The 17,966-nt window shown below is 39.8% G+C and overlaps 1 protein-coding gene across 9 annotated transcripts in view; it reads right to left on the reverse strand.

Annotated features, from left to right (window-relative positions):
• USP6NL (USP6 N-terminal like) overlaps positions 1–17,966 on the reverse strand; it is a 110,796-nt gene that overhangs the window by 47,583 nt on the left and 45,247 nt on the right. For all 9 annotated transcript variants that reach the window (XM_064421735.1, XM_064421740.1, XM_064421739.1 and 6 more), the window contains 2 exons: positions 12,107–12,180; positions 10,033–10,115 (listed from right to left, as the gene is read on the reverse strand). In XM_064421735.1, coding sequence (XP_064277805.1) covers positions 10,033–10,115; positions 12,107–12,180 — 157 coding nt within the window. The remainder of the gene's footprint in view (positions 1–10,032; positions 10,116–12,106; positions 12,181–17,966) is intronic.

The raw sequence follows: 17,966 nt of genomic DNA on the forward strand, positions 1-17,966 counted from the left end.
CACACTCTGGCCATTCCCTACATTCAGTTACTTTCATCTTCTGGAAATGCTAAATCTAGTAGGAAATAAATGAGGTAATAATGATTATGCTACATACTTATGTTTTAGAGCTTAAGCAGTAACTCAAAGCCATTGCATATCACTTTATGAATGTTGTATAAATTAAATCATATTAACATAGTCAATCATTTTTTTCAGTTCTGCTAATAGCTCTTTCCATACAGGGAAGTACTTTATGAATTCCTGGTACACACTGGATGATCTTTCACTGAAATCAAGTAGCAGCAGCTGTTAAGAAAAAAACACATTATTTGTCCTTAGTTGGCAGAATTATCCTGCAGCTTATTTTTGTGTTTGCCATCAAATCTGCAGGACTACATTCATCTCATTTCCTTCTATATCTGCAGGGGATTGCTGAAGTGACAGCCTGGACTAACTCAGCTGAAAGAATGGATTTGAAATTCAAATTTCTACTCTAGTCCTAAGAATAAGCTTAGAATAAAGCTAAGCTAAAGAAAGGGATAACACTGTGACACAGATTTAGGAAAGAAAAAAAAAATTTGAATTACAGCATATAACAAGAGAACATTTCTTCCTTCCACAGCATGACCATGCATGAAATGAAAGTGAGAGAAGAACCACACACTAGATCACCACAACACAAGGGGAAAGGGAAGACAAAAAACTAAACAGAAGAACATCTTAAATACTGATGCAAAAGAAATGAAATGCACAGTCCAAGTCACAGAAAAATTCATTAGTAACTTCTAGACACGTAACTTTTAGGCACTTCTCCTTCTGGTGAAGTCCTACTACTAAATACCCAAGTGGTGTGCAAATATGTGCAACTGCAAAGCTCACAGGTGACCACCAGAGAGAAAGTCTGGTTCCTCTCCCTTTGCTACATCTGGTTTGGACAATTTTCATGAAAGAGCTTTGAATACACAACCACTTTTCCCCATCAGGCTGACAAAGGACACTTGTTAAAATAACAAGTGTGAGAAAAAGTGAACAACAAAGGCAATGCAGACTTCCTTGTAGTAACCAAAACACCTTCTAAAGCAACACTTCTGACCACAGACTCTTGCAAAAATAACACCTCACTTTGAGGAAGCAAATACTGCAAACTGCCAGGGACAGCTCATGCCTTTGGACACAAGTTCAAATGCACGAATGGATAGAGAAGATTCACAACACATCCACCAAGAGTGCAGACAAATTCACAGAGCAGTGTTCACTTCCATCATGGAAGCAGAGCTGTAAATTGAGTCAGAATAGACAGAACTAAGCAAATTTTACAGCATATCCAATGTACTCTTCCACTGCCAAGGATGTTTAAATGAAATTACCTATTTATCCTGGTCTCTGAACCAGTCTCACCATTTCACAAATGCATAGTAAGCAAGGATTCATTTCAACTTAGCAGGAATTCCAGAAGTGATAAATCATGTTTGCTGTGTTTTCAAAACAGGTTTTGTCATACAGAAATGCAATTAAAATACTATTGTAAAAGTAGTTCCCTGTGGAAGCATGCAAAGAGAAGAAGAAAAAAAAAAAAAGGATTTGTCTAATGCTGGGAAGATGGACCTAAAAAAAAGGCATTTTGAATCTAATAACCAATCCAAGAAAACTACCACTTCTCTTCAAAAATAAAGATAATATCCTCAGGGTCTATTAGGGCAAAAGGAAAGAATGTTAAATAGAGCTGAAATTTGTGTGATGTTTTTTGTTTTTTTTTTTTAACAGCAGTTCCTCAGTATGATTAGCAATGAACATTCTGCAGCAAAATCAGTCAAGGCAAGTGTATCACATATTAGAAGGCAGAACCATGGCACGTGATACAGGATTCCGATGGAGAGAAGAGAATTCAGCAGAGTTCTCATGGTAAATCTTTATAATGTCTCATGAAAAATTCTAGACGTCAAAATGAGGCACATTTCTATACTTAGGAAAAAGAGAAACACAACTTTTCTCTAATAAGAGAGACCTGAACTTTTTTTAAAATAAAGATTTGACTTTGGCAGCTGAAGGAGGCTGAGCTTGGCACACTTCTTCCCAAGGGAGGGAAGAGTTTAGCCACTCTCCTGACAAGAGAGTCTGACCCTGTCTCACAAAGCTGAGAAGAAAATGACAGCAAGTCCCTGCTGAATGACCAGCATAAACAAAATGCAGCAAGACTGACATTTATAATTGCACTGTTAAGAATAAACAATTCACTGCTATTTTAGCACATCACCACATCACTTAACATGTTTGGCAATATTTACTGCACCTAGAAAATTGAGAATGGTGGCTCCATGTCTCTGTGAACAGTAACTTTGCAGCTCTTCTTGTAGCCTTGGAGCTCTTTCCTTGAACTCTGATGTGCAGATTGCATGGCCTTAAAAGGAAATGGCCTTAAACTGAGGCAGAGGAGACTAGATTAGATATTAGAAAAAAAAATTCACTTTTTAGGTGGTGAGGCATTGTAACAGATTGTCCAGGGAGGTGGTGGAGTCAGCATCCCTGGAGGTGTTTAAGAGGCTTCTGGAACTGGCACTAGGTGATGTGGTTTAGTGGTTATGGGGTTACAGTGATGGTGCTGGATTTACTGCTTGTCTTGATGATCCTGTCTTCCAACCCTGATTCCATGACTCTCCTACTAAGACTTTGAAATTACAATTATATTAAATCCCTATTTTTTGTTAAATGCCACTTGATTATTACCAAATTACATCAACCGTGCTTATTCTTTCTTTCTATTACCTAAAATCTCAGCATAACTTCTTTTGCTGCCAAGAACCCTCAGAGACCTATCCTCACAACTCTTATCTGGAGAGAATTCACTCATGCACCCACCCAGATCAGCAGGGAGAGCTGTGCAAGAGTTATTGCTCTTGGACATGTGGTTCAACAGGCACACAGGAGAAAATACTAAGGAAGGCACACAGAATCCTTCAGAGACAAGGACTATTTTCCAGCAAGGCTACAGACAAATTACCAAGAAAGAGAATCCAAGAGGGGATAACTGGTTGCTCATCATATTGCTCCCTATCAAAAAGTTCAGGGTAAAATAATAATACTGAGAAAAAAAAAATCAATAGTTTAATTTGGAGATATTTAATGGAGTATCTCAATCCTTGACTGAGCTCTCAGTTTCTTTGCTCCCCTAACTCGTTTTTGGAGCACGCTGTAGGAATGCACTGGAGCTAATAAAAATGCACTAGGTTTGCTAAAGAGTGAAGTTTGATGGAGAAGAACAGGTAGGTCTCATGTCAGCAAAAGAAAGAATGAATTCTGCTATTTGAAAAGTGCCTCTGGCAATGTGATAAGCTCCATCATTAGCAAACTATTCTCAAACCGTGTTCTCTGCTTTAACAGGCTCATGGGATAAAGACTAAGGGTATGAGTCACATTCTCAGCTGCTGTGAATTTGTACAATTCCACCAGAATCAGCACAGAGCTACTGTAAGAGTAACACAAGAATCTAACCCAAATTTTGGAGCCTCATGAGTGGGGTGAGGGGCAGAACACATCTGTATTTTCTACCACTAGTACTTCTATTGTACCACTCCTTAGTCTTCAGGGGATAAAACCCCACTTGAACAACTTTGCAAAATAAACCTCCAAACAGTCTCACTATGCTGATCCTGGAATATTTATCACCATAACAGCATCTGCCACACCAAATATATACCCCAGTTTCCATTTACTGAGCAGGTAGTAAAAGGAAAAACATGTTTAAAGTGAATCACCCAGGTCAGACCACAAATTGTGACAATATAGGTTATTGCTATAAGATAACAAATACTAATACAAATTAACACAAATCTTGATAATAACAAGGTCTCAAAAGAACTGATATGGTGCAGGCTGAAGAAATAAAAGTACTCTTTAATTTTTTGAATAATGTCATGTCTGCTATGACTTTCACAGCTCATCACCAAAAGTTACCAGAACAATTCTGTTGCTGGCATTCATCAGGAATAATGGGTGGGAAAAATATTTTGGAAAGTTTCAGTAAATAAATTGCAGTTTCTTCTGTTTTTTGTACTTTGTAACTATTAATGTCTGAACACTTAAAACACTTTCCACAATATATTAGTCAGAGTATTCAGGTCAGAATCTGTATTTCCCAATGAGGAGTAGTAAAATTTGGACTTGAGCTGTAACTGCTCCAAATTCCAAAAACCAATTTTTTTATTTTACTTAGAAAAGCAAAACTGTGGTCTTGAGATCAAAAAAGATCTCATTTTCTTATAAAAGAAAACAGAACACCTCCTTCTCACCTGAGTGATATACAGAGAAAGAAATATAAAAGAATCATCAAGAATACACACACACAAGGATGCTTTAAAAGACCACATAACATCAATCCTAATTCACAGCTAAAAATGAAAAGTGTGGGACATTTTACTTTTTAAAAATATTTTTGCTTGATCCCCAAATGACTGAAGGACTGAAATCTGTAGTTCCAACAGGTACCAAAACAAATGAACCTGGCTGATATTTTTTATTCAGAGGGGTGTTGTTCAATGCTTTACAAATTTCACTACAAAGTCCCTCAGGACCTGGAGTATAGGGGTGTGTTGGTGATGCTGCCCAGATTTGCTCAAATTTTAGCTTTCTGTACCATTCTAGAAGACAGTGAGGCCATCTGGCCTATCCTGCTCTGACTTTTGGCCTGGTGCTGAAGGGGCCCAAAGAGGATCAGCTCTTTAAACTGGTGTTGACCTTTACAGTTGCAAAATGCTGTTCTCAGCTTCTCCCCTACTTCAGGATCACGGACAAAGTTTGGGCTGTTTTGCAAACTTCAATCAGCCAATGCTCTTGTGACCATTCAACCTTGACATTGTGTGGGGCAGGGAAGAAGGGGAGGAAATCAAGTTATTTTGTCCTTGTAGTTAACTGGTGAGTTTAATAAAAAATAAATATAGGGATATAGTCATGAAAAATACATCTTTAAGTATGTGCTTCAATGACAGTCAGTTAAAGCTTAAATTCTTATTTACTTATAAAAACACTGTCCTTTGAATTTCTTGCTTTTTTTACTCTAGTAAGAACTTTAATAATTTTTAGACATAAAAATAACTCATACACTTCTAAATAGACAAATCAATATAGACATTACATAAACTGTCAGTTTAAAGAAATAAAATACCTTTTAAAACATTCCTAGTTGTAGTAGGGAACTTGTTACTACCCAAGGAATAAGGTATTTATTTTAGTAGCTTTTTTAACCATTCCAAAGTAGCACCAAATCAACTAAATAATTCCAGGAGGGGGAAGGGGGAAATCCCACATCCTGAGGCATTACTGGAATGCCTGCTATGAGCTTCAAGACACTCAGAAACTCCTCTTGTTTTTGGTTTTTTCCCTGAAGTTACTCCCTTATCAATGAATGCTGATAGAAAAAATGCAAATAGAATTTATCTACAAGGTATAGAAAAAGGCTGGTGAAAGAACAGTCTACACTGAAAATACTTAGAACATTTAAAATTTAGCCAGGTTCCAAGATAGGATAGAGAGGAACTGCTTTTTTGTGGGGTGCAGGGTCAACATTCATACAATGCTGACCAAAAAGATACAACCTATCCAACAAGAGAGGGGAGGAAAAAAAAGGAAAAATTAAAAACTAAGCAAACAAACCCCTGATTTTTTATAAATACCAAACACATTGTGCCTTCTCATTTCCAAAATCAGCTTAAACAGTTTTTGTTATGACTATCTGTGAAGAGATCTCAGGCATTTCTCCCATTCCTCAAATACCTGATTGCAGAAGTCATCTATTACAGGCTAAGCCTTATCTGAGCCCTATGGGAGTCCCCAGAGAGTGGCTGCTGGGCTTCCATCAGCTGCAGGCACAGCCCAAAGCCTCCATCTCCTGCACTTTCTGGAAAAGAATATCCAATCTTATCAAAACACTGGCAGATTGTATATACAGACACTGGTGCTGGACTTCAGAGGAAAAAATGTTCATTTTAGAATTGAATGGCACTTTTCACATCAGCCTGACTGCTCAGCAGTGCTGCACTGTCATGTGGAATCAGCAGCAGGATTTGTACTGGAAAACTAATTGCACTGAATAAGGACCATGCCTGAGGTTTTTCTGGGAAGGGATATTGCTGCTTTTTTATATATATATTTTTAGGGTTATTGGTAACCACATTTGGCTTCTATAAAATATACTGGTCTGCTCTGTCAATACTCATGGTCATGACTAAGACAAGCTCCCTGACATGGGATTCTCTGAAAGAAACATTATAAAAGTGAAGAGGTTTTTTTGTTAATAGGCTATTCCATGTTATATGAATATTTATTTAATTGATGTATTAATTCAATTCCATGTATATCAGGTGACACTGAGGAAGATCAACAGCACTTGGCAGAAAGAAGTCTGTATTAATTAAGAGGAACAATAGTAATTGGAGAGACAGAAGAGACATGTGGAAGGGGATGTTGAGAACATGGCTGGAGATGTACCCCCAGTGGGAGGAACACCATGTGGGGGAAGACATGTAAGACACAAGGAGCAGAAGGAGAAAATAAGTAAAAAACCAGGAGCAGCAGAAATAACTCATCATGTGCAGGAGTTCCTGCACTGCCTGCCACCTCCCCAAAGGAACTGGGGTGATCCAAGGCTAACCCAGGACAAAAAGCAAGGGAAGTTTGTCCTGGAGGCAGAGGGGAGACAGGTGTTTCCTCTAGGTGCCTGTTAGAGTGGTATGTTTGGAGTGTTCCTGCCCAGCATCCAAGTCAGCAGTCAGTATGTCGTGTTACCTGGCAGTAAATTATGAAATAAAATTCTCCAAGTTGAGTCTGGTTTGCCTGCAACACCCCATGGCTTAAATAAACCACAACCCACCACTTCCCTACAGCCTTGCAACAACAGTAGCTGGTAAAGGCCACATTTTCTACAATTTAGCTAATAATGAGAGCTTCTCTCTTTCTGGTTCCTGCATGCCTCTACTGTACAATTTCTGTTTGCAGCACAGTAGCTCATAACTGCTACAATTTAGTCAGTGCCACTGAACAAACTCCTCCTAGCTGCATTTTATTTTGCACACTCTGCTGTTAACCATCTCAAGAGACAAGTCCCCTTGGGCTCCCCACAGGTTATTTCTCAGCTTAGCTTTGCTGGAAACCTTCTTCCTACATCCAACTTCCCTCTAAAACTTCCCTTTATTCATTTCAAATAAGTCTCATTATTATAATGCTCTGCTACTTCTCACTGAATACACTTTCTTGTTCCCTAAATTCATTAAGTATTAACTCAGCTATATTTTTTTTTTGTTTTAAATAGCAATATTAATAACCTGTCCACACCACTTTCCTTTTAATATCCAGAGTTAACTAGAACATTCACGTTCCTTTGCAGAACTGCAAAATAAAGTACTGCAGTAAAACAAATTAAACTGTGTTCTGAAGGCAGCAGCTACTAAAAATTTAGGACAATATTGGGTAAAGATGGACCTAACTTGTAAACAGTAAATACTACATCACTTAGAATTGACCGAAGATGCCAGATACCTCAACCGAGGGTCTTATAAATAGGTTAAAGTGACATATTTTACTTGAAGGGAAATGTATCTGTTTCCAATCACAATCCAATTTCTCCACTGGTAAATAAAAAAGCACTTTCCCTCTCAGTCCTCTCTGAGGAAAACCTGAGCCCACTTCTACTGGTATGGCAAGAAGACAACAAGAAGTGTTAAGTCTTCACGTCCCCCAAGTTTACAAATTCCCAGTTTAACACACAAATAAGGGCACTGGGGCACCAGAAGAATTGCACATGTAGACCAAAACTACTCTTGAAATGTCTCTAGACTTGACATTCTCCCTTATTCTATCTAGTGGCACATTACACATGCAGCCTGAGTGCTTCATTCCCCCAAAATTATCTTTCCTGCCCTATCAGCAATCAGATGAACTTTGAATGCCCTTTCACAGAGCCAAGGAAAGCTGCAAACAGAACACAAACAAGGAAAAATGGAAAACCACTGATAGTAATCAAAGCCTATTGTACTTGAGAAAACAAGCCCTAATTTTGTATCATGTTCCTCACACCCAGCACCCTTCTGACACAAAAGACACCTCTCTTAGTATTTTAAGATGTCAATACAAACAAGATTACAAATCCCTGTAGACTTTAACAAGGACACTGTAAATTTGGTACTGCCCCAGATTTTGTTTTCAGTGTGCATCAGCCTGTCTGCTAATTTACACTGTAAACACCTGAGAGATTGTAGGGAATTATGGCTCTCAGGGATGACAAATTTGAGGCTTTTGGTACATCCTGCTGCATTTCAAACTCTCATAGAACAGGAGTTTCTTTCAGACACAGCAGGCCCAGAATGACATCAAAGTATGACATGACCCAGACTATAGCTAAAATCTATAGTTCAATATAAATTGTCATTTCAGGGAAATACAGTTAATATGTTTATCCTAATTATATTTCTTCTATTAGGAGAAATTTTGCTTCTCAGGAAAATAAAAACATCATTTGCAATAAGCTGAATTTCTCTTAAGCAATCATAACGCAGCCTTGAGAGCACTCCCAGGTGAAATCTGCCCTGTAACAAGACATGGATAAGCTACAAATAGGCACAGTTAGTGAAGAGATTATCTGCATACACTGTTAACCTGTGCAGTCTTTATGTAATTTAAATCTTTCAGCTTTCATCCCTTGAAGTTGACTATACAGAGAATGAATTCTGTGTTGGTGAGTAGAGATGTTCCTGGGCAAGAGGAACATCTGAGGTAACGACTGAACAGCAGCAGCAAGTGGAGAGAGAACTTGGAACCATCTTTTACACCTAACACATAAAAATGCAAGCACCACAATACAGGTAACAGGAAAAGTTCAGGAGTTCTCAAGGATACCAAAGTCAGAGGTGAACCCTGCAGTGTCTTCCATTGCCTCTATTTCAGAAATGAAATAACTCTGACATCCTTTCTGCATTAGGAATGCTACAACTGCAGGCACGTGGTGCTGCAGCTGGGCTTTACCACCACAAGGACCTCTTTGTGTGAAACAGATCTCTGAATGTCACACATCAAATTAACTCACCCCAGTGAAGCACAAGCAGTCTGCAGGTAAAGATGACTTTTAACTGACAGCTTGTAAAAACAGTAACGTTGCAAAAAGGAAAGAAGAGAAGGAAAAAATGTCCTCCAAAAAAAGAATATAAACATCCCCTTCCCAATACTATGAATTACATAGGTATTACTAAGTTTTCCATTTATCACTGATTTTTCTGGACTTGAACTGCATTTCATATATTCAAACAAAAATGTCAAACACCAAGAACCTCAGAGAGTCCTAATATCACCAAAAGTAGCAAGTCAGCTTGGCTCAGTTTCTGCAAGCTGGATATTTACATCTGCCAACCACAAAAACCCTAACACAATGTAATACTCTAATCCTCTATTTGCCAAAAAGGAACAGATTATGTTACAAAGGAGGCACCTGTAGGGGAATTGCACCTGGACTCTGGCATTTTCTGACTTAAAGTTGATTCAATATTAGGTCCCAAATCAGCAGAGATTTCAGTAAGGTTAAAAAAAATATATGAAGCCAAAAGACACTCATCCTTTATGGACGGAGATACACTTTTGCTCATATACAACCATTGAGTAACCTTAATGTGTTGGGATATTTTTTTAAATTAAGCATTTTAATAATTTTTTTATAAATCCTTCCAAGAACTTCAAGTTTGTTTACATCCAACTAAGTTATTCACAACCAAAATTTATCTGCAATTTAGCTTGGAATATGTTTTTTGTAGACTATCAATTTTCACTCCCCAATAAAATATTTTAAAACATTTCACTCCCTATGCAAGATCAAATTACAGAAATAAAAACCCAGATAGAAACTGAATTGAAAAGCACAGTGAAAGATTAGCCAGCAGTAACACTTACACAGCAGTTCCCAAAATATCTATTAAAGTCAAAATAATACTTTCACCAAATAGGTAATACAATAAAGAGCCTGAATATTCATAGTAGCAAACTTTTAATCTTATTTTCTTTAGGCTTGCTACTTACTGTAGAAACCCAAATCTGTCTGTGACTTTGTAAAGATGGTAGTCAGCATCTTCCCACGGTTCAATCTGAGCACCCTCACGTCCCTAAAGGGCAAGGAAAAAACAAAAAGCCAAATTATATTTCATGACACAATAAATAAAGACACATAAGGGAGCATTCAACCCCTGAAAGCATAACCTTTGGGACATGGTGGCAGGAGGTTAGAGGAGGAGAAGGAAAACACCAGTCCTCACCTAACCAACCAAGAAGAAAGAGAGCAGAACACCTATGCCAGCCTTTACAAACATTTTCATCACAGGAAATCTCTTTTAGTCACTGCTATACACAAAATACATTTCAACCACAGTCACAGTAATCCCACACTTGCTGTTAAACTCCACAATAATCCATCAAGGTCCCCAGAGTGCCCTCTACTCCTTTCATTTCCCAAGTCCATCTTTCCTGAACTATCACCTGCAAGAACACATCCTGCAGACAGTGCATGCTGACTTGCAGCAGCTGTCAAACAATGCAGCACTGAGTCTTCCCCTCAATTATGCATTCATCCATGTCCCATTCCTGCTCTCCAGCTGCCAATCTTGCAAAAGGCTTGCAGAAGTTTAACTGCATTTCAGCTCTGCCTGCTTCTGGTGTGGGCTGTGCACAGGTTACTGGCTGTGAAATCAGGCCACCCCTCAGAACACACAGTGAACTGGGTTTGGGGGGCCTGGTTTTAGTACAGGGGCTCCAGGGGTAGTTTCTCTGAGAAGCTGCTGGAGGCCTCCCCCACATCCAACAGAGACAAAGTCAGCCAGCTCCAACATGGACCTGCCACTGGCCATGGCCCAGGCCACACTGGAGCAGGTTTGGTGGCAGGACTTGTGACCCCATGGGGGACCCGTGCTGGAGCTCCTGTGCCTGAAGGACTGACCCTGATGGAGGGAGCAGGGCTGGAGCAGCTCATGGAGAACTTCAGCCTGTGGGAGGGATCCCCACTGGAAAAAGGGAAGAGTTTAAGGCTTAAGAGTATAAACCCCCAAGCAGGAAAGAATCACAGAAACACTGTGGGATGAACTGACCACAGCCCCCATTCCCCATCCTCCTGCACTGCTCAGGTGGAGGAGGTAGAGAAAATTGAGAGCAAAGCTAAGCCCAGGAAGAAGGGAGGGTTGGGGAGAAAATGTTTTAGATCCAGTTTTTATTTTATTTTTGTCCTACTCTGATTTGATAGGGAATAAATTAAACAGATTTCCTCAACTCAGGTCTGCTTTGCTCATGATAGTCATTGGTGAAGGATCTCTCCCTGCCTTTATCCCAACTCAGGAGCCTTTTGTTACCTTTTCTCTCCCCTGCCCAGCTGAGGTGGCAGTGACTGAGCAGCTGTGAGGAGCAGCTGGTGTCAGCCTGCCACACACAATCGGGTTTTTCCTCAGTCCGAGGTGAGCCACTCATTTACTGCACACTGTGCAGACCACCAGTAAATCTGGCACATAAAACATTCCCTGAACTCTACAAAGCTGTTGCTCTGTACTCCACTGACACTTAAAAAGTCTGTAAGTGTAACAAAAATTCCTGACTACCACGTAAGGATTCTAGGCACAGTCTGTGCCAGGCTCTACCTGACAAGGGGTCCAAGAACAAACATGGTACAACCAGGGCATTTCTTTACCTCCCCTCAACAAGATGAGAAACAATACAGCTCACTCATCTTTTAATTTTTGTACTATGATTTCAGTGTTTGTACTACCATAGCCAAAGACTAAATAAATAAAAAGTAAAATTATAGTCCTTCTAATCTCACAGATACACTGAGCATCCTCAAACACCCCACTTTCACTACTTCTAATACAATACATTCCCTGAAATAGTCCCAAAGTAACTTGCTATGCACCTGAAATTGAGTCATTATCCAGAATATCCCCACTGGAGAGAGAGTTTAATTCACCCAGAGGCCAGTGTATCATTAAACATCAGATTAGTACTCAACAGAGTATTTTAAACAACAGCTAGCTGGAATGATGATTCACTTTTTAAACAGACATATTATGAAGATTCATTATAAAATGTCTTTTAAATTACTAAAAAGTTCACTTACTCTGTCATACTTGGCAACTATCTCTTCTCGTTCCTGGGCAAGTTTGACAGCAGCATCCTGCTCAGCATCTGCACCTGTAGAGGAATTAAAATAATGTTGTTCAGATTTTCCCCCTTGTGAATAAAGAACTGTAGCCAAATACTTGGAAAATCAACTTCAGGGAGACTACTTCAATGGAGAAATGCCAAAGCTATTGTGTCAAAGCAAAATATGACCTTGGTACATGTCCTGAATACTGCTCAAAACAAAGTAGAGTTACTGCAGAGTTGCTTAATTGCTGAGTTTAGACAACTTCTGATTTTCCACCAATGTAGATATTAAACACAGTAATAAAATAATTCTCCACAACCCACGAACTGAAAGACTGAAGAAAGTACTAAAGGCCGCTAATTGGCAATTCCACAAACATTCTAATAAAGAAAGCTGAAGCATTCACTACTGGCTTAAAACAAAACTGTGAAGTATTTACAGGATTTGTAAAGATATTGGAATACTGAAGAAATACCTCATGGCTTCTTAGAAACTGCCTACAACTTATTTCTCAGAAAACAGGGAAGGATGTCATTACAGCGTCAGATCTGCAACTTGGGCAACACAGAGCTGGAATAAGTGTAAGGATATGACAACAGGAAGGTTGACAGGCAAAAGAAAAAAAAAAAACAAAAAAAAACCAAAACCCAGTGTGTGAGTAAGCACTGGACATAAGGACACTGCAGGTGCAGCATTTACTATGTGAGTGGAGTTCAAGTTTTGCTCAGTCCTATTCCCTGAGCAGAAACCATCTCTAGGACATGGACAGGAACAGAGAGCGCCAAGAAAGGCAAAGTTGTTATTCTGAACATCCAACAACAGAATGTACTTCAATATCCCAAATAGAATTATATCAAAGCAATGAGGTAAATCAGCTTTAATTAATAAGTTTGTGAAATATTCAAGCATCAAATTCTTTTGATCATTAAAAAGCAATGAACTTCAGATAAAGCAAGGCTTGAAAAAGGTTTAAAATATATTTCAATCTAACATTGTTATAAAAATAACTCCAAGCATGTGGGTTTTTTTCACTATCTAGTTCATGGCAACATAATGAACTTCAGGAATTGTACATACCAACCATCTGGGCTATGGAATAGAAAAACAGATCAGATATTACAGTTTTCTATCGTATGACATTAACACAATTATTTGTTCAAACCTAGTGTTTATTTAATAAAGGTTAATATTTCTCAACATTTAGACAAGAAGTTGTGCCAAGGTGGCCTGCTAAGGCATCTCTTAGAGATTTAACATGGTCTCTGCTTGTTTTCACCCCACCTTTCTCCAGGGGGAACACCAGGAGAACCTCAGTATGACCCACCACAGACACAAGCACCAGCATTCCAACAGCACTGCCTGTCCCAAGCTTCCCTAAGGGAAGGGCTGGCTGCTTCTTCAAAGCTTTCATTTATGATCCCCAGAAGTCACACTTGGTTACCCTCACCTGGCCCCCTTTGTCACCATCATTTGCCAATCCCATTACTCCTGTTTATTAATAATACATAGAGCTCTGTCATTTTCTCCAGTGTGCAGCAGAACCAGCGTGCATGTATTTACACAGTTATTTGAGGGAGAAAAAAAAATAACTCAATCTGCTATATTTAGAAGCTTCACATCTCTAAGCTACAACACTGACAAATAATTTCCTCCCTTTAAGATAAGGGGTGAGTAGAATCATTTCATATTGCTCAGACTTTGGTGCGTCCAAGCAGGGCACTGCTCCTCCTGTGCTGGATCCTTTATTCCTAAGCTGAAAGGGCACTCATCACACAAAGAAGTTGAGTCTCTGGTTTGTTTTTCTCTGGCACAGCTTTACAGCCACTGCAGGGCTCTGTTACCTGGCTGCCCATGTGAGCTCTGAGCAAGACAGAGCTCCCAGAGCCCTGCAGAGCCCCTCCCCAGCCCTGTCACACCCAGGGGCACAGACACAACCTCACACCACTGCCAGGGCATCCAGCACCACCTACTCCCCCAGCACAATTACAACATCTGGTTCCTAATCTTTACTAGCTGACACAGCGTGTCTGCTGAACTGACAATGTCCACTAAAGCTACCAACTCAACACTGACAGAAAGCAATGGGTGAACCCTGGTTTTACTTTCAAAGTGAGGAGATAAAGGAATTGTAACCAAAGTTAAATTGTGTTTCCTTTTGGAAGGCAGACGTGTGCTTACAGCAAGTCTTTACAGAAGACTAATTATGGCTTTTTAAAAAATAAACTTTTAACTTCCTTAGAAACATGACATTCCTTCAGCAACTTCAAGCACTGATTGACCCAAATCTCCACTTTGCCAATGGACAGCTGTGGGGAAAAGCTACCTTGTTTAAAGTTTAAAGCTCACCTGCTGCTGAAGAAATAGATTAAAAAGTCCTATCATTAATTTCCAAGTAGAAGAGATTAGATTTAATTTGAGAAAGAGTGAAAGAGTGTGGCTGAATATAAGCAGACAATGTTGTATTACACAGTAGTCAATACATTCACGAAGTACATAGCTGATACATTTTTTAAACAGAACTGAAAATGGTTTCTATTTTTATTTTAAAATGTGCTCAAAAGGACATGCATAGATCTTCAAAAACACAGAGAGAACAATAGTGTGAGCTGAAAAAAGTTTAAACCTTTGCTTATAAGAATGCCAGACTGTATTTGCACCAGAAAGCAAGTTCCTGATTTGTGCAGAAAACGTGGCCATGGCTTACCATCCCTTCCTCTGCATAAGCAATGTGTGAATCAAAGCTTGGCGTGTTCTGTGTCTCATGACAATTCAATTACAGTTAGTGTGTAAATTATCATATTCATTGCCTTTAAAGTAATCCTCTTTACTTTCTGCCAGAATCATCTTAACCTCCCAGCTGCACTGAGATAGTTGAATGTTTCATTCATCCATCCATACTGAAAACCCAGAAAACAGCTTGAGATGGGGGCAAGAGCTTTTATTTTGGGAGATAAGCATTAGACATGATTTTTTTTTTTAATAAGAGGAAATATTTAAATACCTCCAACTTAGAAATTACACATTGATTCCTGATAAAGTAAAAGTTAAATATGGGAACAAGAAAAATTCTTTGGCACAAAAATGCATCACTGTGAAATTGAAGACAACCGGTATTCTGAAGTCTTATCAGTTTTGTTCAGTGTTATCTCAGTGAAAGCAGTTAAAGCTATGATACAATTATGAGTAAATTTACTAATTAAAAGTTATCATTACAGATTATACAGGAAACAATGCCATCTCAATTGAGGTCAACATTAATATATAGTCAATTAATTAGTACAGAGAACCAATTTGAACTAAAAAATGGGGAAATATACTTGCAGGGACCTGATGATAAATTCTGTCAACAATGGCATGCTAAACAGCTCTTTTATGGCCCCCACAAAATCAGTCAGGCTTACAAGATACAAGTAAGCATGGCTAAAACCCTGCCATCAATCATAGAATGACAGGTTGGAAGGGACCTCACGGACCATGCAGCCCAAGCTTTCTTGGCCAAAGCACAGTCTAGACAAGACTGTCCAACACCCAGTGCAGCTGAATCTTAGAAGTGTCCACTCTTGGGGAAACTACCACTGTCCTGGGGACATTATTCCAATGGATGTTCTCACTGTGAAAATTCCCAAGTGTCCTGAATCTCCTCAGGAGCAACAGACATAATGCAAACTAAAAGTATATAACACTATGCTCTATTAATGAATGCTAAACTACCTGGAAGACACTAACTGTCGTAAGTGACATTTAACAGCAAAACAACACATCCAGGTAAAAATAAATACTAGTAAAGAAAAAACAAGGTTGTGGCCTACAAATAGATGTAAAAATTGAGTTCTGAATTTTATTAAAACTTCTCAAATATAGAGATTTTTGCAAGAAACAGAGATATGGTTTCGTGATCTGATGAAACTAAAAAAAAATCCTGCTTTACTCTTGCTTTCATCTTTCTTGCCATCTTCTCTCTTCTGTTCCACATTGATGAGGAGTATCTGTGGATGGAGTCACCTACAGACATGAGAGAATCTTGACCCAAGGACCCCCTAAAATCCACTTAAACATTTATTCTAAGGTGGGGGTACAGAGAAGGTAGGGGGGGAAATTTACAACAATGTCATTTTGTATTCATGTAAATCACTGAGCTAAACACTGAGGATCCCTCTTGCAACCCCTGCAGTAACCCAGTTTTCCAGAATAAAGGAGTGGGAACTGGCAGGACTATCCCTTATGCTTCCAGCAGTCAAGAAGGAGCTGAACAGCCTGTGACAGCCAGGCAGGAGCTCAGCTGCTCCTGGTTGGGGTGACTAACACAGAGCCCATAGTTACACCTGGCTTTCATCACAGCCTGGCAGAACTCAGCTGCCACTGAGGGAGGAATGGCCAGAAGACAATAAAACACTGGTCTTTCCCACAAAAAGAAAAGCTGCTGCTCTACAAGGTTTACTAAGCACCTGTATTTTGAATTGTTTGTCTAATCCTGCATGGCTTCTAATCCTGTTCAGCTACAGAACTGCAAACCAGCAAGGCACAGCCTTTTTAAAAGTGATCTCCATGTGCAATCCACTGAGCACACATCTCTAGTCCCACAAAAGTAGTCATGCAGTTTATAGGAATGCCTTTGGGGTTACTCAAACTCACTAGAGCTGTTCTCTCTGAAACAGCCTAAAAAATGACTAGGCTGTACCTCACCTGCCAAAGGTAACAACCACAGAGCAGCTCCCTCATGAAGGTAGTAAGAAATAAGTACCACCAAGAGCCTCAGTGAGTTCCTTACAATGAAGGAGTAGTAGGCACAAGACACATTGCAGTCCTCATGCATCAGCAGCAGTATAGTAAACTGCCTCCTACAGATGTGCCGTAAATTGAAGAAGAATCACAGATTTGTTTAGGTTGGAAAAGACTTTTAAGATCATTGAGTCCAACCATTAACCCATCACTGCCAAGCCCACCATTAAACCATGCCTCCAAGTGATTTCAAATACCTCAAGGCATGGCGACTCCACCACTTCCTTAGGCAGCCTATTTCCAGTGCTTGAGAATCCTCTTGGGAACAAAATTTTTCCTGCTATCCAATCTAAACCACCTCAATGCATCTTGAACTCGTTTCATCTCATTCTGGCATTTGTTACTGCAAGAAGAGCCCTGCCCCACCTGGCTACTCTCCTGGTTGGGAATTGCAGAGAGCAGTAAGTTTCCCCCTTGAGCCTCCTTTCCTCCAGGATAAAAAAACCCAGTTCCCTCAGTCATTCTTCACAGGACCTGTGCTCCAGACCCTATCACAGCTCCATTCACTGCATGCCCCAGCACCTCAATGTCCTTCTTGTCACAAGGGGGCCAAAGCTGACCCCAGGATTTGAGGTGTGGCCTCACCAGTGCTGAGTACAGGGGGACAATCACAGCCCTGGTCCTGTTGGCCACACCACTGCTGGTGCAGGCCAGGATGCCACTGGCCTTCCTGGCCACCTGGGCACACGCTGGCTCAGGCTCACCCACGGTGGACCAGCACCCTCAGCAGTGATGCCTCTTTCCATGGGGCTGAGGCTCAATACACCAAAAGCATCCTGTGTAACCTCATCCCAAATTCTGAAAAGCAATTGCTTCCCTTTTTGTCCTTTATCCCACCATCATTGTCCCTCAAACCGCAGAGCACTCTGAAAACCCCAAAAGAACTGAAAATGTTAATTTGTTTCCCATTACTTTACTAAAATTCTTGCTTGTTTGCACATTACACATCCCACTGCTCAAAGAGCTGCACTGGCACAAATTCCTGTCTGCAGGCACCACCACCAGCTGCTATGCATCTACACATTCAAAGCACATATCAGAGCAATAAACA

Source organism: Passer domesticus, chromosome 5 (genome assembly GCF_036417665.1).
Source record: "Passer domesticus isolate bPasDom1 chromosome 5, bPasDom1.hap1, whole genome shotgun sequence".
Lineage (NCBI taxonomy): Eukaryota > Metazoa > Chordata > Aves > Passeriformes > Passeridae > Passer > Passer domesticus.